At 46.7% G+C, this 25,806-nt stretch overlaps 1 protein-coding gene across 2 annotated transcripts in view; it reads right to left on the bottom strand.

Annotated features, from left to right (window-relative positions):
* Positions 1-25,806, bottom strand: part of BAIAP3 (BAI1 associated protein 3) — a 224,559-nt gene that overhangs the window by 175,329 nt on the left and 23,424 nt on the right. For both annotated transcript variants that reach the window (XM_085863421.1, XM_085863422.1), the window contains exons 4-8: positions 19,616-19,699; positions 18,843-18,950; positions 18,661-18,720; positions 18,510-18,576; positions 17,130-17,346 (exon numbers count right to left, since the gene is read on the bottom strand). In XM_085863421.1, coding sequence (XP_085719547.1) covers positions 17,130-17,346; positions 18,510-18,576; positions 18,661-18,720; positions 18,843-18,950; positions 19,616-19,699 — 536 coding nt within the window. The remainder of the gene's footprint in view (positions 1-17,129; positions 17,347-18,509; positions 18,577-18,660; positions 18,721-18,842; positions 18,951-19,615; positions 19,700-25,806) is intronic.

Raw genomic sequence — 25,806 nt, 5'->3', positions numbered from 1 at the left:
CTCTAAGAAATTATAAATGCTCACGAGCCCGGTTCTTTCTTTCTTGGGTTTTGCATGAAAGTTTGTGGCGCCTTGTCTTGAAGTAGTGAATTGTGCAAGTGCGTGCTGTAAATAATAATAGGAATCGGCTATAGGCTTTTTGCTCGTATCCTGTCCCCATCCCCCCATTGACTGCTTACGTGCCGTGTACAAATAAATGTCCCCATTGTTGAATGTCACCTGCTCATTGCGTCCCTTCCTCAGATTGACTGCCATGGAACGTTCGGGATATTCGCTGGCTGATTATCAAGCCGATAAAACGTACATCTGGTCCGACGGGACTTGGTGATATAAAACCGCTCGGCAATCGCATACGGAACGAGCTGCTTAAGCGGCTCGTTTTAGTGCAGGCCCCGTCGCGGTATAAACTCCCGGTATCTTTGTCTGCGCGAATAATTAGGTACATCGACAATTCGGCGATCGACCCTGTAGCGCGTGGAGAGAGGGATTGGCTGGTTTATGGTGTGTTAAAAACACCCGTACCTGGGTTTCGGCGTTGATCCGGAAGCTACGACGAGATTGCGCGTTCGGTGGGTGCACGTGGACGCAATTAAGTAAAGGCGGTCGTCCGCACGCCGAACTGGCGGAAATCTACAACAATTATATATATATATATATATATATATATATATATATATATATATATATATATATATATACATATATACACATATATATATATATATATATATATATACACATATATATATATATATAGATATATATATATATATATATATATATACATATATGTATATATATATATATATATATATATATATATATATATATATATATATCACAACACATACCTGGTGTTGGCGTAGTGCTTAGGGTAGCAGCTTGGGATCCAAAAGGTCCTGAGTTCAAGCCCCGTTGGCCACTTGAATTAATACACACCAGGAGGTTGACTCAGCCTGTCATTCTTCCGAGGTCGTCGAAGTGAGTACCAGTGTACTGGGCCCGGTGTATGCCCTGGTTAGAATAGGTGTATCATATCCCTGTGTCGTAACAGGCGACCAGGGTTGCGTCAAGAAGGGCATCCGGCGTAAAACCTGTGCCAAATCATTATGCGGATCATCACGGATGATCTGCTGTGGCGACCCCTAAAAGGGAGCAGCCGAAAGAAGAAGATATATATATATATATATATATATATATATATATATATATATATATATATATATATATATACATAAATATATATATATATAAATATATATATATATATATACATAAATATATATATATATATATAAATAAATACATATGTATATATATACATAAATACATATATAAATACATATATACATACATATGCATAAACATATAAATAAATATATATATATATATATATATATATATATAGATATACATAAACATATATATATATATATATATATATATATATATATATATATATATATATATATATATATACACTAGCAGGGATACCCGTGCTCCGCACAGGAATCCCGTGGGTGATGGCGGGTCTGAAGGAGTATATGTTACAGTTAATTGTAAAATTTTAGAGGCTGCCACACATACACTGACACACACACACACACACACACACACACACACACACACACACACATACATACATACATACATACATACATATATATATATATATATATATATATATATATATATATATATATATATACACACACACATACATATATATTTATATATCTATACATAAATATACAGACACACAGACAGACACACAGACACACAGACACACAGACACACAGACACACACACACACACACACACACTCACGCTGGCCGTGTTGATCTCTGTGTCCGCTCCACTACTCAACCCCATGACGTAGCACAGACTTGATGCGATGGGCTAACGTCCTCCTCCTACATCAAAGTTCCTTGTGCATCCTGGTGATGCTGCAGCACCTTTCCTTTTCAACAAAAGTAATTAAAATAATCCTGAGAAGTGGCATATAAAAATTCAGTGTGCATCGACACAAGGATAATTAACATGGAGGGAATTATGCGAGTTATATGCAACGATGGGTCAGTTGAGCACAGAATGAACAGTTGGTGATTATGTGAATTTGGAAGACTTCTGTATGACATTAGAGCCATCTGCTTTACTTTAACGCCAGACACACTGCCTATACCTAAAGAGGTCAAAGAACAGTTCATAATCCCCAGCTCTTGTGGGAGGTGTATGAGCTTGCCCACACCCGGTTTCAATGGTTTATTTACATTCTGCTCGCTGTACACAATGCTTGTGAAACGAGGTGATATTTGCTTCTTCTTGTTATTTGAAGGAACAGCACAGTTGGCGACGGACATATCGCCAGAGGGATTTGGGGTCGGTTGTGTGCGTTTTTGGACGAGAGTGGATAAATGAAATGAATGCATGAAAGACATTATTCCTGAATTTTTTTTTCTTTGTTTTTTTTCCGTAACTTTCTCAGGCGATTAAAAAGAAAAATCTATTTATACCATTCCGAGTAGTTTTGTGTCGTTTTAGCACCTTTGGATTTGTGGCATCCTCCAGCTTCAGGGCACTTTGCATAGACCCTTGTATTTCGTGGAGAGAGACATGGCTGGAAGGATGATCGAAAGATATCCACCCTTGCCTCTAACCTGATTAGCCTGGGTTTGATTCCTGACCCAGCTATAAACTGTCATCCTGGTGTTTCATGCTGATGTTTCATAATTTAAGCCGTGTGTGTACGTGTGTGTACGTGTGTGTACGTGTGTGTACGTGTGTGTACGTGTGTGTACGTGTGTGTACGTGTGTCTGTGTGTGATATATAATTTTTTTTTTTTAAAGAAGGCACTTCCAAGCAAAAGTAATAAACAAGATCGACTCTGCTAATTTGAGCAAAAAAAGATATCCACCCTTGCCTCTAACCTGATTAGCCTGGGTTTGATTCCTGACCCAGCTATAAACTGTCATCCTGGTGTTTCATGCTGATGTCATGTGCATAATTTAAGCCGTGTGTGTACGTGTGTGTACGTGTGTGTACGTGTGTGTGTACGTGTGTGTACGTGTGTGTACGTGTGTCTGTGTGTGATATATAATTTTTTTTTTGAAAAGAAGGCACTTCCAAGCAAAAGTAATAAACAAGATCGACTCTGCTAATTTGAGCAAAAAAAGCAAGAGCAGACCAGCGTTTCGCAGTCTCAGGCAACGTTTCGCCGGCTTCACAGCTGGCATCTTTAGGCACAATAGACAATAGACACAAAGCACAATAGACACAATAGCCTCGGCACATGTACGGTTTTAATTGCGATATGACCACTCATTTCCGGTCACATGCTGGAGCTTGAGGTCAAATGGAGGAGCGCTTTTTTAAATTATATTTTGCAAAAGCAAAAAAAACACAAAAACGTAAAATCACTTCAATGATGGGGTGCTTCTGCTCTTTTTTGGTTTTAGTTACACGTTATCTGGTGTTTTATATGTGTTGTTTTTGTGTTATTGTGTGTGCTTGTTTTGTTGTTGTGTTTCCAGGGCACGAACACAGCTGATTTTGTGTCCGGGGTGGGCATGATGAGGTGTTGGTTGTGTGAGTGTTGGGGTTCTCATTGGGTGTTGTGCACATGTGGATGTGGTGTTTGGGATTGGATGTTGTTTGTTGCTCACCTTAACCAGCCGTATGCACCATCCAGTTTTCGCCATTTGCATCAGAGGTGTGTATTGTGTGGGTATGTCCACCATCTCCCCAGTTAGACCACCCTCCCGGCTCTTCACGTGCAATGCTTCCAAAGTCAACCTGTGTCATTTGTTAGATGTAGTGTCTCAGCCGCGGGTCCGATCAGTCAAATTTATGGCCAGATTGCAGGCAATGACGTGCTATGGCTCACTGGGTCGCCTTTCCAAGCCTAATTGCTCTATCACAGGGGTTCACAACCTGTGGTACGCGTACCACAGGTGGTACATTTGGACTTTCTCGGTGGTACGCGGCAGCGTGTTTTTTTTAAACGCAATTTTTATTTTACTTCTCTCTCATGTAGCTTGTGCACAATAATTAAATTTATATCGAAGGCGGCTGTACACTGACAGCTGTTTGTTATCGGCCATTGTGAACAAGTCTTATTATTCGTTTTGTCTCTACACGCCACACTGTCATCATTGCTTATTGCCCGGCTTATTGTTACCGTTATCGTTCACCAGCATCATGTCAATGCGAAAATATTCGGAGAGTTATCTCAAGTTAGGCTTCACTTCCATCCAAAAAGGTGAATTAGAAGCTCCACAGTGTTGTGATTTATGGAAAAGTGCTCGGCAATCAATCTATGAAGCCAAGTCTATTGAAGCGCCATTTTGATTCTGTTCATCCTGAACACAGCGACAAGGACCATGATTTTTTTCGTCAGAAGGAAAATGCCATGAAAAGAGCACGCTTTGACGGCAGCCGCAGTTTTCAACAGCAGTCCACGGCAGCCGTAAAGGCATCCTACTTAGTTGCACTGCGAATTGCAGAACAGAAAAAAAATCTCACACCGTCAGTGAAAGCCTCATCCTTCCCGCCACAAAGGATATCGTACGTCTCATGCTGGGAGAACAAAGCGCCAAGAAGCTCAATTCTCTTTCGTTGTCAAACAACACAGTTCAGAGGCGCATTGAAGAAATGTCAACCAATATTCGTGACCAGGTGGTGGCAGAAATCAAGGCATCTCCATGCGGATTTTCTATGCAATTGGATGAGTCAACTGACGTGGCAAATTGTGCCCAAATCGTTCGTTCGTTCGGTACGTGCATAAAGCCAAGTTCAAGGATGAAATACTATTTTGCCCCTGCTTAAAACTACAACGAAAGCAAAGGACATTTTCGAAGAGGTGTCTTCCGTCTTTGATCAAGTTGGGCTGTCAGGGGTTGATCTGAAAGGCTGTACGACAGATGGTGCTCCAGCTTTGTAGGGGTTCAGATCAGGTTTCCAAATGCTTGTGAAGGCAGTTGCTCCTGAAGTGCGTGGCCTACACTGTACGATCCACCGCCACACCCTCGCAGCCAAGGTGCTCCCCAAGCCATTGACTGACGTTCTCTCAACCATGATCAAAATTGTGAACCATGTGAAATCCCAGACTCTCAATTCGCGACTTTTCAAGAAACTTTGCAAGGATTTCGACTCCGACCATAACGTTCTCTTATTCCACACTGAGGTGAGATGGTTATCCCGTGGAAATATGGCTGAGCGCGTGTTTGAAATGCGAGCTGAGCTTCGTGAATTCTTCGAAAACGATGGAAAACCAAAGACTGTCGATTTCGTCGCTGCTTTGAACGACCCCGGCTGGGCATTGCACCTGGCTTATTTGGTCGACATTTTCTCTCAGTAAAACGCCCTGAACAAGTCTCTTCAGGGGACTGGCATAACTATCATTGACTTCATAGATAAGGTCAAGGGATTTCAGGAAAAAAAACTCTGTCTGTGGAAGACGAATGTCGAAGCAGGAGAGGGGGTCATGTTTTCTTGCACGGCCGATATTCTTCAGAAGCGTGAAAAAAATTCCCCCAAGGGAGTTCATACAACTGGTAAAAGATCACCTCGCTTATTTGGATGAGGAATGAAATTCCTATTTTCCGGATCTCAAGGAACTGGATCTGAAAATAATTCGCAACTCATTTCGCGTGAATGCATTGGATTTGCCACCTGGAACAGGACTGCAGGAAAGCTTGATTGATCTCCAGAACGACTCCACAGCCCGAGATCAGTTTGACGAGATGAATCTTGCGGACTTCTGGTGTGGAATGTTGGGGTCTTACCCTAAGCTAGCTGCCCTGGCTGTTCATTCGCTCATAGTATTCCCATCTACATGGCTGTGTGCAGCTGGGTTCTCATCAGTTGTTATTTTAAAAACAAAACAAAGATCCCGACTGGATGTTGAACATGATGTTCGGTGCGCTTTATCCAAAATAAAGCCTGACATCGACCTGCTTGTGAGCAAGAAGCAGGCTCAACCATTCCATTAACTGACATCTATCTATAATTCCAGCAATCTGTGTGTGTGTGTCTGTGTGTGTCTGTGTGTGTGTCTGTGTGTGTGTCTGTGTGTGTGTCTGTGTGTGTGTCTGTGTGTGTGTCTGTGTGTGTGTCTGTGTGTGTGTCTGTGTGTGTGTCTGTGTGTGTGTCTGTGTGTGTGTCTGTGTGTGTCTGCTGTTTCTCGTCAACCTCTGGTCCGATCTAATTGAAACTTGCCAGGTATATTGCTGGGGACCTGAGGATGTGCCTTTTCAAGGTTTGATATTAATCGGACAAGTGCTTCCCAAGTTATGGCCATTTATTTACAAAACCAATGGGAAGACACGTTGTTGCGTGGGCATGGCCGATGGGGAAGGGAAGCACAGCCACGTTCCCCATTACGGGTTACAACGTAGGGCTTCCGGAGAGTGATGACTTCGTGTATTCTAATAATTTCTCGATTTCTTTTGCGTAATTATAGATAAACACAATGGCCCAAGTTATGATCGTTTTCATATTAGACGGTGTATAAATTTCGGGAACATCAGAGTGCTGGTATGCTCCGAACCAGGAAGTAAATTTTTTTCTCTCTCTCTTCTCTTCTCTTTTTGTTTTTCCTTGCCACGACATTGCGAAAAGGTAAAATACGTTGGCGCTAATTGAATAATTGGGTATTAAAAATAAATTGCGAATAATCGTAACTGCGAATAATATCGAACTTCCGGGTCACGCACGTACGGGCACGTGAGAGCGAAGAAACGGCCTGTGTGGTTTATTTATTTATTATTATTAAATTTTTTTAATTATTATTTATTTATTTATTTTTATGGGCACGTACTAGTTTTAAACAATCAAATAGGTACTTACTGTATCATTTTTTTGTTCAGATCAGATTGCTCAATGTCATAGTTGTGAATTGTTAGTATTGTTTAACTCCCCATTGTCGTATCTGTATCGCAAATAAACACTATCTTAAGGCCCGGTCACACCTTGACGTTTTAGCCAGCGATGGCAACGTATTAAAATGTATCTAAAACGCTGGCTTACGTTGAACTTTTGATGTTTTTTTTTTAAAGATTCGGACGTATTCATAGCGACTTGGTCTTATGTATAACGCATTGGTAACGGACACAGAACGTTTCGTTGTGTTATAGATAACTTATACCAACGAATGCTGAACCTGTTGTCGGCCTACACAACCGATGCCCAACGATAGTCTAACTTAGGCATAGCGCGTTGCACGCATCGCCGACGATGTCGTGACGTAGCCTATTAAAAGGCTGACGCACAACAATTCGAATCATAACTGCCGTAGAAATGGAAGTGTCAACATCGCGGTCACACCTTGGCGATCTTGCCAGCGTATGCCGACCTAAGAAAAATGTGTCTAAAACGTTGGAGCACGTCAAATACGGTATGAGTAAGTTTGGTATACGTGAGTACAACGCTAATGTACGCTATCATACGTCGTAGTAAGTAGAGTACGTCAAGAAATTTTAAACATGTTCAAAATTTTACGACGTGCTCGGCGTATGACACACGTTCCGCATGCGATGGGGATAAGTTTTACACACGATATGTGGACGCTTACACACGTCCAGAAAGGCTACTTATAAGCTACTCATAAGTCGAAACACGTCGCCGTAATGTCTTTTTTACGCGAAACTTATTTCTAACTTATGTTTGACGTGCTTTGAACCAATTCTTTACGTAGTCCCAACACACATCGACGTATGTAGACGTATTCCAATGACGTCTTCCGGTCGACATAAAAAAAAAATTAACGTGTTTCTAGCTTACAACTGCCATATAAAGACGTGTTCCCAGCGGTTTTGGGAATTGGTATATAAAAATGCTGCTCATAAAAGGGGAACCCAACAGTGTTTTCGAGTCTTTTTTGAGTCGATGTCCATGTCAGCAGTAGCAGTATCAGTATCAGTATTAGTATTAGTAGTAGTTTGTTCATGTTGGCAGTAGTAGGTGAGTGTGAGGGGGAGGGTGTGGGTTATGATGGATCGTCCTTGCGTTTAACGATTTAACGATTTAAATGATAAACTCAACGATTTAAATGGCTGCATCTCCACTATTGAAAGTAGACGCTTGCACTCAACAATTGGATTTTTTTTTACACTCAACGACTTTTAAACGGTACCACTCAGCTATTTTCATTGTTTGCAATGAACGATTTAAATTGCTGTCACTCGCCTTTGTTTTTTGACGCTGGCGCTCGGAAATTTTAATCGTTTCTATTGAACGTGCTAAATCGCTCAAACCCCACTATTGAAAGTAGACGCTTGCGCTCAACAATTGGATTTTTTTACACTCAACGACTTTTAAACGGTACCACTCAGCTATTTTCATTGTTTACAATGAACGATTTAAATTGCTGTCACTCGCCTTTGTTTTTTGACGCTGGGGTTTGGAAATTTGAAGCGTTTCTTCTGAACGTGTTAAAACGCTCAAACTCGACTATTTTAAATAGATGCTACCGATGGACAATTGGAATCATAGCCAAGCTAGACATCGAAGTGTGAACATCCTCGTCATGCCGAAGAAAAGTTTGAAGAATGCTGCAAATAAGTGTCCTGACCGTGGCCGTGGACGCTGACGCAAGGACGATCCATTATACCGACGTCTTTCAGCCTATGAGTAACTTAAAAGTAACGTCTGTCGATGTGTGGCAACGATCGCGTAACGTGCCAACAACACGTTAATCATAGGTTAGAAATAAGTTTCGGGTACGCTAAACATTACCTTGGCGTGTCTCAACTTATGATTAACTTACAAGTAGCATGTGTTGACGTCTGTCAACGATCGCAGACCGTGCATACAACTTGTGGCCAGCGTAGCGGAACGTGTGAGTCATACGCCGGCATACGTCGAAATTTCAAGCATGAAAAAGTTTGAGGACAACCAAAGAGTACAACGTTTAAAGCCAACGTACAATGACGTATGGCAGTGTTTTTCAGCGTGCTCTCAATGTTATCAAAACTTATCCATAACGTATTCAACGTGTGCCAGCGTTTTAGAAAAAAAAAATTCAAAAATCGGTAAACGTTGGCTAAAACGTCAAGGTGTGACCGGGCCTTTAGGCGAATTTTGGTACAGTGGTAATTGGTGGGACCATGAACATGTGAAATGGTACCCCAGTAAAAAAAAAAGGTTGGGAACCCCTGCTCTATCATGTTCATCTCGTGATCTAGTCGTTGTTTCAAACTTCTTCCAGTTTCACGGTCACAGTCTTTGTATGATGAATGGTAAACGACTCCAGATTTATCACAAGTTGGTATTGGGTCCTTTAATTTTGAGATGACATTACGTATGGTGTGCAGAGGCTTGTAGGCTACGCCAATCCGTGAGCCACGTACTATCCTGCCAATCCTTTCTGAAAGGCCCGGGTAGTATGGCAGTATACCATGCCCAAGTGTGTCTGGCTCCTTCCGTTCTGTCCATTTTGGTTCTTCCAAAGTGGGGAGTATCCCCTTGTTGTACCCATTTTTGAGCAGGACACCTCTAACTAATCCGATTTCTTTAATTACCTCGGCTTTGAAGGTGACAGCGTCCATGCCCAAGCTGCTAACGTCCATGCTGCACTGTGTTTGTTAGAGATTGGGTTGCAGGAGTTAAAATCCAGGAATCTGCTGGTGTGGGTTGGTTTCCTGTAAACTGAAGTCTTCAGGGAGCGTCAGGCTTACAGTGAACCTACACATCCAAAAAATGCCAATTTGCTTTCTTTTTCAATTCCGATTGTGAAATTAATGCTGGGGAATACCCGGGGCCAAGTTATCCCAGTTGGTGGTCTCCCATGTTTGTATGCACAACAGCGAAGGTGTCATCTACATATCTGTTCCAGCACTGTGGGAGCCAATTCTCATGAGACTCAAATATCCTTTGTTCGAGTTAACTAACGCAAGAAGACTTATACAAGGTAATGCTGCACAACTGGATTGTGGGAGAGGTCAGTCATTGTACAATCCTAGCCACCTGGGTGTAGTCCATTTGGTGAGAGCCGATTGGTTATTCCCTCCATTCACAGGTGAGAGATGTGGGTGGCTCTTTCTTCATCGATTTATTTATTGACTGCTTTTGACGTTTGCAGATGGTACATGCTTGGGAGCCTCATTGGTATGCATTGCTGTCTGCGCTATCGCTGATGATTCGCCAAGTGATGAAACCAGTCCGGAAGCTGAGGGGGTGTATAGCATTGGGATTCTCATTTGTGTACTATGTGTGAACGTCTTTATATACATGTACATGTACATATACATATACATATACATATATATTAGACGAACGATTCAATTCAGCCTGGCCAACCACTCCTTGTCAACCATTGAAATGGAGTGCTTCCATGAGTACTTAAGCCACTTACCGAGCGCACATTGTCGATTGCGGTACCGTGCTACGTCATTCTGAGCGAACTGTTCATTCACTGCGGACGCTTTTTCCGTGCCATGTGATTCAGAGCGAGTGGTTTGTGCTCCGTCACCCTGAGCGAGTGGTTCGTGCTCAGTCACCCTGAGCGAGTCAGGTCAGGTACGGGAGCATGCACCAGAGCAGCGCGTAACTGTGTCCACTTTCTGCCAGTACTCCAAGGGCCTCTGTCTGGCCATCCCACAGGCAGATGCCTGGCCCAATCCCATCTCCTTGAGATGCTGATCAACCTGCTGCAACCACGAGGCACATGGTTGGTCCATTGGCCTCCTGCACTCACGAGGCTCCCTTGCTGAGAGAAGCTGGAGAGCAGGATCAGAGTCAGGAAAACGTGCCACATGTCCACACAGCCACAGCTAATACTGACTATGCAGGTAACAAATCTCATTTGAGTCTCTCTTAGCAACCGCTCGTTGGACACAAAGTCCAACCAGCGATAGCCAAGGATTCTCTGAAGAGACCTGGTTCCAAAGGAATTAAGTCTCCATCTCAGATCTCTAGTCAGAGTCCAAGTCTTACATCCATAGAGGAAGAGTGGTAGCACCAAGGACGTGAAGACTCGGACTTTCATCCTCCCGCACAGGTCCCGTCAGTGTCACACCCCATGATCCAGTGAATCCATGACTCCCCAGGCCCGACCCAGATATCTATTGACCTCTGGCTCCCAGCCAGTGGAGACATGACTATCACTGCCAAGGGAAGTGAATCTCTCCGTGACCTCAATATAAACAGGCACAGACAGGATAGCAGCATCCAAAATCTCATTGAAAGCCTGGATCTTAGTTTTGACCCAGGAAACCCATAATCCCAGTGGCTCAGACTCCTCATTCAGCACCTCGAGGGCCCACAAAAGGATATCTAGCGTCTCTGCAAAGATGACTGCATCATCTGAGAAATCAAGGTCAGAGATATTGACAATCCCAAACGATGCACCACAGCTTGATCTCTCAGACATCCTCCCAAAAATCCATTCCATACAAGCACTAAAAAGTGTGGGGGCCAGGAAACACCCCTGACAAACTCCAATAACAACTGGAAATAAGTCAGAGATGGTATCACCACATCTCACAGCACTCTCACTCTCAGTACCAGAGTATAGTTCAGACATCAGATTGATCAGTTTTGGTGGCACCCCACGAAGACCAAGAATCCTTCAAAGGGCATCCTAATTCACTGAATCAAACTGTTTGCAGAGATCCACATAGGCTGCAAGCAGCCCCTGCCAAAACTCTGGCCTGCATTCGGTGAGGACCTGAAGAGCAAGGATACGGTCAATCGTTGACCTCTTTGGTATAAAGCCTGACTGCTCTGGACGCTGATGCTCAAGCAGATGGTGGCGAACCCAATCAAGAATTATCCAAGCAGAGACCTTGCCCAGCACTGGGAGCAGCGTCACCCCTCGGTAGTTGTTGCAGTGTTGGCGATCACCCTTCTCTTTCCAGAGAGGGACAACAAGGGTCCTCTTCCAGTCAGAGCACATGACTGCATGCAACCATGACTGCATGCAACCACTGCATGCAACAAGAACCGAATGACCACTTTGACAGAACTACAGAGTTCCTTGGTTGCAACCAACCGGCATTTCCACCAGCCTTGAGAAGTTTAGCATGGATGCCACAGATACCAAGAGCTTTACACCATTTCAACCGGTTCACCGCAGCCTGTGATTCCACAAACGAAGGTGGATCACAGTTGATTGGAGGGTTTGCAATTGGGATTGTAACACCCCTGACATCCAACTCAACAGCTGGTGGATCACCCTGGTCCAGCCAGGTGAAGTCACTCGTCCAGCGGGTCTTCACTTCGGACTCCTCTGTGAAGGGCCAACCCCACTCTGCTCTAAATGCAGTGCACCGAGGGATGGGCTTGGAGGAAAGCAATGCGTGAATTCCCATGTAAGCAGGACAAGAATCACTTGACCACAGTTGATGCTTACCCCCTTTCAGATTCCTCGCACATAGGCCTCCTTGTCCACCCATAGTGCACGTACAGTTTTATGCCTCAGCTCCCTGAACAGCTCAGCTCTGCCATTAAGCCTGGTCCTGTGACTCTGGTCAATGGTATGCAGTGTCCCTTGAGACAAAATTCTTCTTTGCCCAATGGAGAGTTCCAAGACATCGACCGGCAACATCAAGGACGGTGGTCTTTAAGGCACTCCACAACTCTTCAGGGTCCCCCAAAGCACCCAGACCCCCAAAATTTCCACTCAGCCTGTTCGCAAACTCCTCAGCTACCCTCTCATCCTTGAGCTTGCCATCATTCAGCCGAGGCTGGGATGGTACCATTCTGCTGAATTTAAGCTGAAACTTCAGAGTTGCTACAATCAGCCTGTGGTCAGTATTGAAGAACGGAGCACTCCGGTAGACCCTGCAGTTCTGAAACATTCTCCAGCGACCATCAACGAGCACATGGTCAATCTCCTTTGCCACACCACCAGTGTTGAAATACCAAGTCCAGCGATGAGCCTGTGGGTGCTGAAACCATGAACCAGCCACCCTAAGTCCATGACTTCTTGTTAAGTCAAGGAACTTAGTGTTATTCTGGTTCACAGTTCCACACCCATGGGGACCAACACGTGTCTCATAACCAACCCCATCAGTTCCAGTCAATGCACTGAAATCCCCCAAGACGAGAAGAGTGTCTCGCTTGGGGCACTGATCAAGCTGAAGCTTGGGGCTTGGGGCACAGACTCTTGCGTGGCATAGAATGCATCCAGCACGGTGAGATCACTCGCCTCAGTCAGAGCATATACAGAGACCAGGGAAACGACACCCAAGGAGTGACGAACCCTTAGTCTCATAATACGCTCGTTGACCGGTGTTACCTCAATTATCGTTGGAGTCAGCTTATTGGACACCTGTCTCTGTCTCTCTCGTGCAGCTTCTGGCTGATGGTTGCATCATTGGTTGGGACGCAGTATGCCGCTGATGCAGTCCCCCTTACCAGTACACTGGTGCTTATTTCGCCGACCTCAGAAGGATGACATGCTGAGTCAACACCCTGGTGTTAAATCAGTAGCCAACAGGACTTGAACTCAGGATCCGATTTTTTTTCCACCCATCTACACCAGCTGTTTATCAAGATTACTGTTCGTAAACATATCCCTGAAACATCTATATAAATGCAACGTTGTTTTTCGGTGAAAGCTACGAAAGGTTTCTGGGTTGTTCACAGTAAGTACTGTAGTTGATAATCACACTGACTTCAACCTGATGATAGCCTGGTGTTGGCTTCGCGGTTAGGGTGGTGGTTTGGGATCATCGGGTCCTGAGTTCAAGTCCTGTTGGCCACTGATTTAACACCAGAGTGTTGACTCAGCCTGTCATCCTTCTGAGGTCGGTAAAATGAGCACCAGTAATGAAGGGTACTGATAACCGGAGCACTGCATCAGTGGCATAGCTGTGCCCCTAACCAATGATGCAACCAGCAGACAAAAAGGCAGCACACGATGGGAACCTGACGATTCCCAAAGAATTGTTGATGTCAGCCAAGATATATATATATATATATATATATATATATATATATATATATATATATATATATATATATATATATATATATATATATATATATATATATATTCATGTATTTCTCACCAACCACTGGGGATTAGGTTCCTGCAACAACCCATGGTTGGTAAATCCGCAGCTGGTAAGACTAAAAGCCTATGGAAAACAGAACTGGCCACTGAGATAGGATGAAAGATGGTTACATCGGTGGATGGTGGAAACGAGTGTGGAGGTGTAGAGGCAGTGGTGGTGGTGGTGTCTGGGGCAGTGGTTGCTTGCTGGGGGTGGTGGCTCTTCTCATAAAATTAAGGATTGAGGACTGCCTAATTTCCTTGATGCGAACTACCTGCGAGGGACAACAGGAGAGTGAACGAGGCAGGCAAGAGTGGATCACTGCGCTTGATGCGCCACTCGTGGTGGGGGCTTGAACATGAAGATGGGAGATTTGAAATGATGGTTGGTGGACTGATGCGCAACTGTGGAAAACCATGGTTCCTCGAAACTGTATACAGTGGTTGTAACAAATGTTATACAGCATATCAAGAGTGGCTATTCAAAACCGTGGTTGGTGAGGGATATACAGTGCCTTCAGAAATTATTCACACGCCCCAACTTTTGTCACATTTCGTTGTGTTGCAGCCTAAATTGAAAATGGATTGATTTTAAATTTTTTGCCCCCGATCTACACAAAATCCCCCATAATGACAAAGTGAAAACATGTTTTCAGAAAGTTTTACAAATTAATTGCAAATGCAAATCTCAATTGTCTTGCATCAACAAGTATTCAACCCCTTTGCAATGACACTCCAAATTGGGCTAACGTGTGTCCAATTTCCTTTGATCATCCTTGAGATGTCTCTACAATTTGATGGGAGTGCACCTGTAGCCGCTTCAATTGATTGGACATGATTTAGAAGGAAGCACTTTTCTATATAAGATCCCACAGTTATCAGTGCATGTCAGAGCAGAAACTCCACCATGAAGCCCAAGGAACTGTCCATAGAACTCCGAGCTAGAATTGTGAGGAGGCATAGATCTGGGGAAGGGTATAAAACAATTTCTGGAGTGTTGAAAGTTCCCAAGACCACAATGAGCTCCATCATTTGGAAATGAAAAGAATATGGAACTATCCAGACTCTGCCTAAAGCCGGCAGTCTGATCAAACCGAGCAACTGGGCAAGAATGACCTTGGTCAGGGAGATGAACAAGAACCGAATGACCACTTTGACAGAACTACAGAGTTCCTTGGCTTAGATGGGAGAACCTGGTGGAAGGACAACAATTTATGCAGTACTTCACAAATCGAGGCTTTATGGGAGAGTGGCCAGACGGAAGTCACTCTTGAGAAAAAGGCATGTGATTGACTCTGAGAGAATGAGGAAGAAAATTCTGTTGTCTGATGAGAGGGAGATTGAACTCCTTGGCCTGAATGCAAAGCTCATCACCCTTCTAACACCATCCCTAACGTGAAGCATGGTGGTGGCAGCATCACGCTCTGGGGATGCTTTTCAGCAGCAGGGACTGGGGGACTTGTAAGGAGAGAGGGAACAATGATTGGAGCCAAATACTTGCAGATCCTTGAGGAGAACCTGCTTCAGAGTGCAAAAGACCTTAAACTGCAGCGAAAATTTATTTTCCAACAGGCCAATGATCCCAAGCATGTTGCCAAAGCAACATTGGAATGGCTTCAGAACAACAACATGAAAGTCCTTGAGTGGCCCAGCCAAAGCCCAGACTTGAATCCATTGAGAATCTGTGGAAAGAATTGAAGATTTCTGTTCACCAACGCTCCCCATCCAACTTAACAGAGCTTGAGCAAATCTGCAAGGAAGAACGGGAGAAAATTCCCAAATCCAGATGTGCAAAGCTGATAGACATACCCAAGAAGACTCGAAGCTGTATTCGCTGCCAAAGGTGCTTCTACAGAGTACTGACTCAGGGGGTTGAATACTTATTGATGCAAGACATTTCAACTTTTCATTTTTAATTAATTTGTAAAAAATTCTAAAAACATGTTTTCACTTTGTCATTATGGGGTATCTTGTGTGGATCGGTGACAAAAAATATAAATTTAATGCATTTTAAATTCAGCCTGAAACAACAAAATGTGAAAAACTTTGAGGGGTGTGAATACTTTCTGAAGGCAATGTACATACTGTATACAGAATACATATAATATATATATATATATATATATATATATATATATATATATATATATATATATATATACACATATGGTATACGTGCTTCTCAAGAGAGAAGCATTGCTCTCACAAGACTGCTGATCTACCTCTTTACACTTTGTCAGTCCTGTTATGTACATCATTCCCGAAAAATATGCTGCATTCTGATTTGCAGGCACAACTGATTGAGTACTCTAATGCAATAACACAAGGATTTGTTTTGTGAAAGGAAAGAACCATGTATCCATCTCAAACCTCCCCCCAACCTCCATCTCTTCTTCCCTCTCCTCCCTAACAGTACATGTTAACAAATCTAAATAGAAGACCTTATAGGAATGCAATCAACTACTAGTATCATGAGGTTCGCTAGAATAACTAGAACGGCACTCGGTGGAGCACGTAAACTCCACCAGGCTGAACAATCCGGACCTCCAGACATTAACCAAAATGTAACTGGCTTATTCCTGTCATCTACCCAACCTTCCACCAAGTTTCATCCGAATCCATCTGTAACTTTTTGAGATATCGTGCCATATATCATTTTTGGCCCGATCACTCAAAGGTGAAGAATCACTTTAAAATTCTGGTATCCAGATCCATATCTGGACCCAATCCAAAATCTAATCAATTCGTTATTGGTACACACCCAACCTATCCACCAAATTTCGTCTGAATCCGTCCAGAACGTTTTGAGATATCCTGCTCACAGACAGACAGACAGGGGTGTAAACATAACCTCCGTCCACCTTCGGTGGCAGAGGTAATAAACCACACATGTTCTAGCACGATATAAAGTTATAAACTATTCATTTTTTATGAAGATTCATTGCACTGGTTGCATGATCTAAATTAAATTGCACACCTTGGTATCCCAGCAGTCCTACCTACGACCTCATTTATGTAAAACTAGTCTGATTCAAGTTTGATCTCCCCCATCCTACAAGATCTCTATTCTGCTTAGTAGAAACAGGCTTCTAATGGAAGTGTGCATGTGCACTAAGCGAATCTACAGCTCACAAGCGAAAGTGCTCATTCCACACGGGGTTCAGCGTGTGTGGCTTGACCTCCGTGCACTGGATGTATTTTGCGGGTAAAGTCTCTCTGGAACCCCGCTTCTCATTCCGTGTCTCTCGGCGACGACGAAAGCTGAAGCGGCGTTCCTTTCGGCCCTCTGCGGCCGCGGCCTCTTCTTGAACCGGGACGATTCCCAGCATGCAATAAGGATCGCTAAAGCCTGCCCGTCCCCACAGGTACACAAAACAGGTTGGGGGAGCATACAGGTACAAAAAAAGAAAATCAATATCATCTACTTTTCAAGTTATTTACATATCATTCCTTACATCAATATTTAGTGGCACATCAGGAAGTTTGAGTATTATTGGGGATTTCCTATTGTCAAATGAATGATATTTTATTGTTAGAAGCAAGTTTCTCCACTTGTTCCCATATTTCACTGTGAGGCGACAACAGTATTTCATCTGTTAATGCATACCATAGAGATGTGTTTCTGGTGTCACCTGCTGTGAGTACAACACGGCTTCTGGCACTGATGTACCGAGGAAACCGATCACCTGCATAGCATTCCATTGAACGTGAATAGAAACATCATTGTACTTCCCTAATACCTTCATCTGAGCTGGAGATGTCAGGGGTCAGTCTCACACTGACCTCTTGTACAGTGTCCCAGAAGCCATGACGGAACGTAAAATAAGTAATTTTTATTATTATTCTTCGAATTGAAAAAATGGTCAACCAATCGCATGACTTTAATTATTTCATTAATTATTTTAATAATCAACCAATCATATTATTTAAATGCCTGGTGTTGGCTTAATGGTTATGGTGGTGGGCTTGGGATCCCTGGATCTTGAGTTCAAATCCCACTTTTCTGTTGAATTAATACCAGGTGGGTTGACTGCCTGTCATCCTGCAGAGGTCAGCAAAATGAGTGCCAGCTTGTTGATATCCTGTGTTGGAATGGTGACCCGTCCAGGATTGTGCCCAATAGCCAAGGAGACTGCTTCAGCAGCACCAATGCTCTGCACAGTGTATGGTCCTGATGGATGGATGGATATTATTTAACCTGCTGTTCATGACATCAAATGTAATCTTCATTTTTTTTTTAATGTTCCGTAGTGAATTCTGGGACACCCTGTGTAACACCATGATAACACCGTTATCTCTCAATTTGCATTTATAAGGATAAGAAAGAAAACTGTCATTTTCACATCACAGTAAAGAATAAAATAATGTCAGTGACCACATGAACTCCTGTTTACATGTTTGGGATGAACCCCCTCCCCCTACCTTATTCATTGCCCCACCTTCCACCGCTCCCCCCCCCCAATCCACCTCCATGAAATCAGCTTACAACACAACATTGGACTAATATTGTACCGTCGGCATCCTTGGGAAGCAGATCCCGTGCTTTGACAACATTCACAGCCAGCATGGGTACAGGAGCCTGCAACATGGGCACCACACCATGTGTCACTCGCGCCACTCGGCCGGGTGCAAATGTTGCAGCGAACGAGGACAAAGCACTTACTATGGCTTGTTTGACACGCAGCATAACGTTTTCATGTTTCGTGATGGTCATTTCAAAAGCCTGGGTGATAAATGTAAGGAAATTGAAATCGTTTGTACATCGCCCTCAACCATAGCCATTTATTTTGACAATTTCAGATGATCTGCCAGGAAAATACCTGCACGATACAAAGGCCAGCTCACCTGTTGCAGGTAGTCAATAAGCTGTCGCATATCAGCCATGTACCCGGGTGGAGACGCACCGAGCAGGTACTGCACCGTGTACAGTGCTTCCTCGTACAAGTGCTCTTTCTAGGGGTGGCAGAGAGAGAGGGTCGCGTTTGTGTACATAAACAATACCGATGTACGTGACCGTTAGCGCTCCTGCGACATCGTTCAGAAAAGCCATCATATTTATGCGACAACAAAGTAAAGTTTTACACTGAACTCAGGGAAGAGCTGAGAATATAGACGGAGAGTTTATGCAGATTGGTGGATCTGTCGAGCATATAATCAATGTGCCAAGACAATCAGGCGGGGTATTAAAGGGGCGTTATGAAGGGCAAGATCGCTAATCCTACAAGTGCGGATAAAAGGCCCACCTCGAGAACATCTCCTCTTTCCCCAAAACAAACAGCTTCCTCGAATCTCTCCCGAAACACAAACGCCAAACTAGATCGCATCATGCCAATAGATGAACTTTCCAACCTCCCTCAACAAAACCTGAATAGGACCCCAATTTAAAAATGCCTCGAATCATTAACTGAGGATACGAGGATTTAGTAATGGTCCGTGGGACCTCATGTACAGATGGAAGCAAATTACTCCATATTGTAAAAAGAAATGGTTTTTTATGCAGTACAACCAACTAATCAAGGAGAACACGTTTTTATAACAATAAAAGTTAACAAAAAGGGGGGATTCATAAGAAAGTAAGCTTCTAAATTTCCAATATCCCATAATAGTACAATACATACCTCTTGTTCTGAAAGTAGCTGCCTCTCCTTCTCCTTGCTCTTACCCTTTGACAGGTTCGGTGGTCTGATGACACACTCATCCTCCTGGGAAGAGCATACATTGCACGTCGTCGAGAATACGTCAATCCAAAGCTATTACTGAGCACCCGGAACCTTTCCATGCATTCCCTGCGCACTGTGCGAGCATCTCGGTAATGAGAATGAACAATGTCCGTTGATTTCCTATATCCAATTAGAGGTTCACCATCGGTTCTTATTGATGTCTCATTGTCAGGCTGCTTTGGCAGAGTGCTCGCCGTCTGCTTTTGCAAAATGTTCATTTGAAAGAGTCCACGTCTCCACATCGACAAATGGTGAATCTCAAAGGCAGCATCTATTTTGTACATCAATCAATTTGGTTCAAAATGAATGCAAAAGAAACTCATATTTCTCACGTTTTGGGATAGTTAGCAACAAGTGGTGAAAACGATGCATTCCAGCCTCAAAACGAAAGGTTCTCAAACATCTGTGGTGTTTTAGAATTTTAAAAGAGACTTTGGGAACAATGTTTGGGGGTACTGCATCAGATGCACTGCTACTCCCCTCTGGGACTGATGCAAATCCACAGCCACGTGCTGCATAGAAACGGTGATGACGACACCACAGTCATCATCATTAACAAATCCGATTTGGCCCGCTGGTTCAATTGTCACAGAGGGGCGGTCACGCCACCGATGAAGTGCCCCCCACACACAAGGGCAGGGATTTGTAATTTGGCCGGCATTCTGGCATGCTCAGTTACTCTTAGCGAAGGACACCACCCACGTTTTGTGATGCAACACAATGTCTACGAAGCCACGAAGCGTCGTTTTATAACCAGGTCAGGAATCGAACCCGAGTGTGTGACTCGTTGGGGGAAAACATCACGACGGTCCTGACTTCCTGTTCAACTGTCTTCAGTTTTGGCAAACGATGTTAACATAATCACCCAAAGTCTTGAAAGTAAGTTTTTCTCATGAACAGGGAAGGGTTACAATTCACATAGAAAATTATTGATATATTTATTGGTCCCCAAATGGTTTCACCAGAGGGGACTATAGGTTTGCTCTATAACCATCCAACAGGTGGGTTTTCAGACTTCTTTTTCTCCACACCCTTTAACATATTCAACTCCATTGGGACCGTACTCTGTACAGAGCATTAGTGCTGCCAAAGCAGACTCCTGGGCTGTTGGGCACAATCCACAAGTCACCACTCCAACACAGGACACTCAAATGGCTCAATCATTCGAGCAAGCTGGCACTCAATTTGCCGACCTCAGAAGGATGACAGGCTGAGTCAATCCCACCTGGTATTGTTACGACTCTGGCAGCCATTTGCACACAAAAGCCAGAGTCCCCGCAGTTCAGTTATTTCGAAAAGTATGTGTTTATAGTCAGAACCCTCCCCGATGTTTAATGGGTTGATCAGTGTCCGTGCACTGCGGGTTTCTTTCTAGATCTTTAAATCTTCCTCCCAAACCACAAACTCTTCGTTCTCGCACCATCGCCATCCATCGCCCACGTGCAACGTGTCACTTCCAGGAGTGAGGTTCCCTCCGCCCACCGTGAGATCGTCCAATCGACAGCGGCTAGCCTGACAGCCGACCCGAGATCATCCCTCCCCCAAACAAGGGTGGATGGAGAATAGGGTGCTCCCCTGGTTGTTCCGTCTGGATTGTCAGACACGCACGGGTGAAGGGTGGTCGTTGCCCCCTCCCACCGGACCTCCTCCAATCACGGATGGCCACCATTTTCCCCCACTGAACCAATCAGGAGGCTCATCACCTCAGTGCCGGCTCCGCCCCCGCAAGGTGGAATGCTCCTCCCGTCCAATGAGGGGAGGCCACTGATCGTCCGACAACCCCTCGTCCAATCCGGAGGGTCATTGCCTGAGAGCGGCTCCCTCCACTCCGCACGGCAAGAAGGATAAGGAAGATCGCGAGCTGTCTCCGGGGTCCACGCTTCGTTGGTGGAGTGTGTTTCGGGGGTTCTTTCGGTGGTCTTCTTTTCGGTAGTTCCGTGGTCCTGTGCCTGGTGGTTCGCTCGACGCGGCTCGCTGGACGCGGCTGGTCTCGTCGCGGCTCGCTCGACGCGGCTGGTCTCGTCGCGGCTTGTCTCGTCGCGGCTCGCTCGACGCGGCTGGTCTCGGCGCGGCTCGCCTCGTCGCGGCTGGTCTCGTCGCGGCTCGCCTCGTCGCGGCTGGTCTCGTCGCGGCTCGCTCGACGCGGCTGGTCTCGTCGCGGCTCGCCTCGTCGCGGCTCGCTCGACGCGGCTGGTCTCGTCGCGGCTGGTCTCGTCTCGTCGCGGCTCGCTTGACGCGGCTGGTCTCGTCGCGGCTCGCCCGACGCGGCTGGTCTCGTCGCGGCTCGCCTCGGCGCGGCTGGTCTCGTCGCGGCTCGCCTCGGCGCGGCTGGTCTCGTCGCGGCTCGCCTCGGCGCGGCTGGTCTCGTCGCGGCTCGCCTCGGCGCGGCTGGTCTCGTCGCGGCTCGCCTCGGCGCGGCTGGTCTCGTCGCGGCTCGCCTCGGCGCGGCTGGTCTCGTCGCGGCTCGCCTCGGCGCGGCTGGTCTCGTCGCGGCTGGTCTCGTCGCGGCTGGTCTCGTCGCGGCTCGCCTTGGCGCGGCTGGTCTCGTCGCGGCTCGCCTCGGCGCGGCTGGTCTCGTCGCGGCTGGTCTCGTCGCGGCTGGTCTCGTCGCGGCTGGTCTCCTCGCGGCTCGCCTCGGCGCGGCTGGTCTCGTCGCGGCTCGCTCGACGCGGCTCGCACGACGCGGCTCGCTCGACGCGGCTCGCTCGACACGGCTGGTCTCGTCGCGGCTCGCTCGACGCGGCTCGCTCGACGCGGCTGGTCTCGTCGCGGCTCGCTCGACGCGGCTGGTCTCGTCGCGGCTCGCTCGACGCGGCTGGTCTCGTCGCGGCTCGCTCGACGCGGCTGGTCTCGTCGCGGCTCGCTCGACGCGGCTGGTCTCGTCGCGGCTCGCTCGACGCGGCTGGTCTCGTCGCGGCTCGCTCGACGCGGCTGGTCTCGTCGCGGCTCGCTCGACGCGGCTGGTCGCGTCGCGGCTCGCTCGACGCGGCTGGTCGCGTCGCGGCTCGCTCGACGCGGCTGGTCTCGTCGCGGCTCGCTAGACGCGGCTTGTCTCGTCGCGGCTCGCTAGACGCGGCTGGTCTCGTCCCGGCTCGCTAGACGCGGGCTGGTCTCGTCGCGGCTCGCTAGACGCGGCTGGTCTCGTCGCGGCTCGCTAGACGCGGCTGGTCTCGTCGCGGCTCGCTCGACGCGGCTGGTCTCGTCGCGGCTCGCCTCGTCGCGGCTCGCTCGACGCGGCTGGTCTCGTCGCGGCTGGTCTCGTCTCGTCGCGGCTCGCTTGACGCGGCTGGTCTCGTCGCGGCTCGCCCGACGCGGCTGGTCTCGTCGCGGCTCGCCTCGGCGCGGCTGGTCTCGTCGCGGCTCGCCTCGGCGCGGCTGGTCTCGTCGCGGCTCGCCTCGGCGCGGCTGGTCTCGTCGCGGCTCGCCTCGGCGCGGCTGGTCTCGTCGCGGCTCGCCTCGGCGCGGCTGGTCTCGTCGCGGCTCGCCTCGGCGCGGCTGGTCTCGTCGCGGCTCGCCTCCGCGCGGCTGGTCTCGTCGCGGCTGGTCTCGTCGCGGCTGGTCTCGTCGCGGCTCGCCTTGGCGCGGCTGGTCTCGTCGCGGCTCGCCTCGGCGCGGCTGGTCTCGTCGCGGCTGGTCTCGTCGCGGCTGGTCTCGTCGCGGCTGGTCTCGTCGCGGCTCGACACGGCGCGGCTGGTCTCCTCGCGGCTCGCCTCGGCGCGGCTGGTCTCGTCGCGGCTCGCTCGACGCGGCTCGCACGACGCGGCTCGCTCGACGCGGCTCGCTCGACACGGCTGGTCTGCCAGCTGTGTCGCGCAGACCTGCGCGTTCGTACAAGGAGCGCCGGAGAGAGCTCGCCCACCATCGCACCGCGAGGGTGCAGGTAACCTGCAATGGTCTCGTGGGGCTCGTTCGGTCTGCCAAGTCCCACGCCATAAAGGCCCACGGGCCCCGTTTGCCCCCTTGTCTTTGAGGGTGGCCTTTTCTTTTGTTTTTTTGTATGGATCTTGTGGCGCCGTGTCTTGTAAAGTAAAACTGTACAAGTGTTGCCGTGTGTTCGCGTATTCGGTTAGCTCTGCATTGTTGTTTTTGTTTTAAATTGATATATGTGTGCTCTTCGTGTGTCGTGTAAATAAAGTGCATTATGTTGAATTGTTCCCCGTTTCGCTGCGTCCTTTCCTTCGTTTGAATCTCCATCTTGCTTCACGTAAAGGGTTTGTAGTGGGCTTAATACGCCCGATAATTAATCGGAACCGTCGAGGCCGACGATAACACCGCTTGGTTATCCCGATAGCACGGAACGGACCGCTTAAGCGGCCCGTGTCCGGAGTCGACCTGTGGCGAGGTGCGATCGCCTGGTCTACCATCCGCGTGGGTACTTAGGTAGGTCGAGTTTGGCGAACAACCCTATCCCACACGGGTGGCCGATTGGCACGATCGGGGTGAGGCCGAAAGGCCCACCCGTGACTAGCTCCCGGCGTTAGTCCGAGAGGGTCACGACAGAATTGTCCGTCCGGTGGGCGACGTGCCGCGATTCGAGTCACGTGGCCGATCGCACGCCGGCGGGCGCGAATTCGCAACAGTATTATAATTAAGCAAATGGAATGTGTGAGAAAATATCCCCACGGTACTCCTTTCCCCTTTTTGCAAGACCATGCCCACCGGACCCCTTGGACCCCATTTTGATCTTCAAAGCATTCATTAGCGGAGACATAAATGTTTATGAAAATATTTTTGTTTTGTTGTGTAGAGCGCTACAGACGCAGGATATTGTATTATAATAGGAACTGTTAAAAACATTGTGCGAGATGCTTTTTAATAGAATAGCATTGGTTTTGTTTTGGCTTTCACTCAATATGAATTCCCTATTTGCCGGGGTTGGCATGGATCTGAGCAAGCGACGTTCGAGCAATAATGGTAGCAGCATTTAAAACGTGCGAAATTAATGGATGATGATGATGATGATGAACACGGCGGGTGAAAATTCTTCTTTTTTAACACAACACTTAAAACTTGCCTCCCTCATGCCAACAACCAGAAAAGCGAAGCACCGTGTGACTCAAAATCGATGATACGCCATGTTCGGCAATTTTGAAGGAACTAACAGCTTATTGACCATATTATTGGATGTCATCGAGTCCTGTTTACGAGAAAGGCCTGGACCCCTATGAATGGTAATCCACTGGCGGTGAAAAAAATACTGTTTACCAGCTAGGTGTGGACCCTATGGACAGTAATGTAATAGCACGAGTGTACACCTCAGTTTACCAGACAGGTGTGGACCAGGCTATGAATGGTAATGCACAACAGGTGTAGACCCTTATGAATGGCAATACACTAGCAGACTTATAGGCCTCCGTTTACCGGAGAGGTGTGGACCCTGTGAATGGCAAGGAATTAGCAAAACCTGCAATGTGCTTATTTGGAGGGAATAAATCACTGGACATCTTTCATTGAAGAAGCAGTTACCCGATTCATATGACAGAGAAGGCATGAAAGTCGTCAGCGGGTGCATATTGGAGTGAGGTCCGAATGTCAATTCAACCCACTTGTTGCATCGTTACCGAGGCACAGCTGCGCCGGTGATGCAATCCCCCAGCACATCTGGGCAGTAATTTGAAATCTGTTCAGTGTCTCCATGATAACTCAGGTCCTATTTGCAAAAGACCACTTGGGGATCTTTACCGTCCTCCAACGACCAGTTCTGGCAGATTGGACGTCCAGTCCAGTTTAACATCCGTCCGAGGGATGGCGGACACATCGATGCCTCGCCTTGCATGTGAAGCACCAGGATGACAGTTTATAGCTGTGTCAGGATTCAAACCCAGGCCAGACAGTTCAGAGATGAGTGCGCATACCTCAAAGATATCCCACCAGCCCAAGGCATGAATGAAACCTCTAAACTAGAAAGGTTTCGCTGCATTGACAAAAAGTGAAAGAAGCAGTTTTTAATTTATGGAGCAGAATACAGTATACATAGCTCTGATTCCACAACATCGTAATCTGTACTAATAAATTGCAATGTGTGTCGGTGTGTCGGTGTGTCACAGCCACCATATCATATATGGTATGCAGCCACAGCCTGGCCAGCC

This window comes from Eptatretus burgeri, chromosome 17 (genome assembly GCF_056783735.1).
Source record: "Eptatretus burgeri isolate ZD-2024b chromosome 17, Ebu_testis_v1, whole genome shotgun sequence".
NCBI classification, from domain to species: Eukaryota; Metazoa; Chordata; class Myxini; order Myxiniformes; family Myxinidae; genus Eptatretus; species Eptatretus burgeri.
Note: the sequence above shows the minus strand (reverse complement) of the source record. Positions and strands in the feature narration are given on the sequence as shown.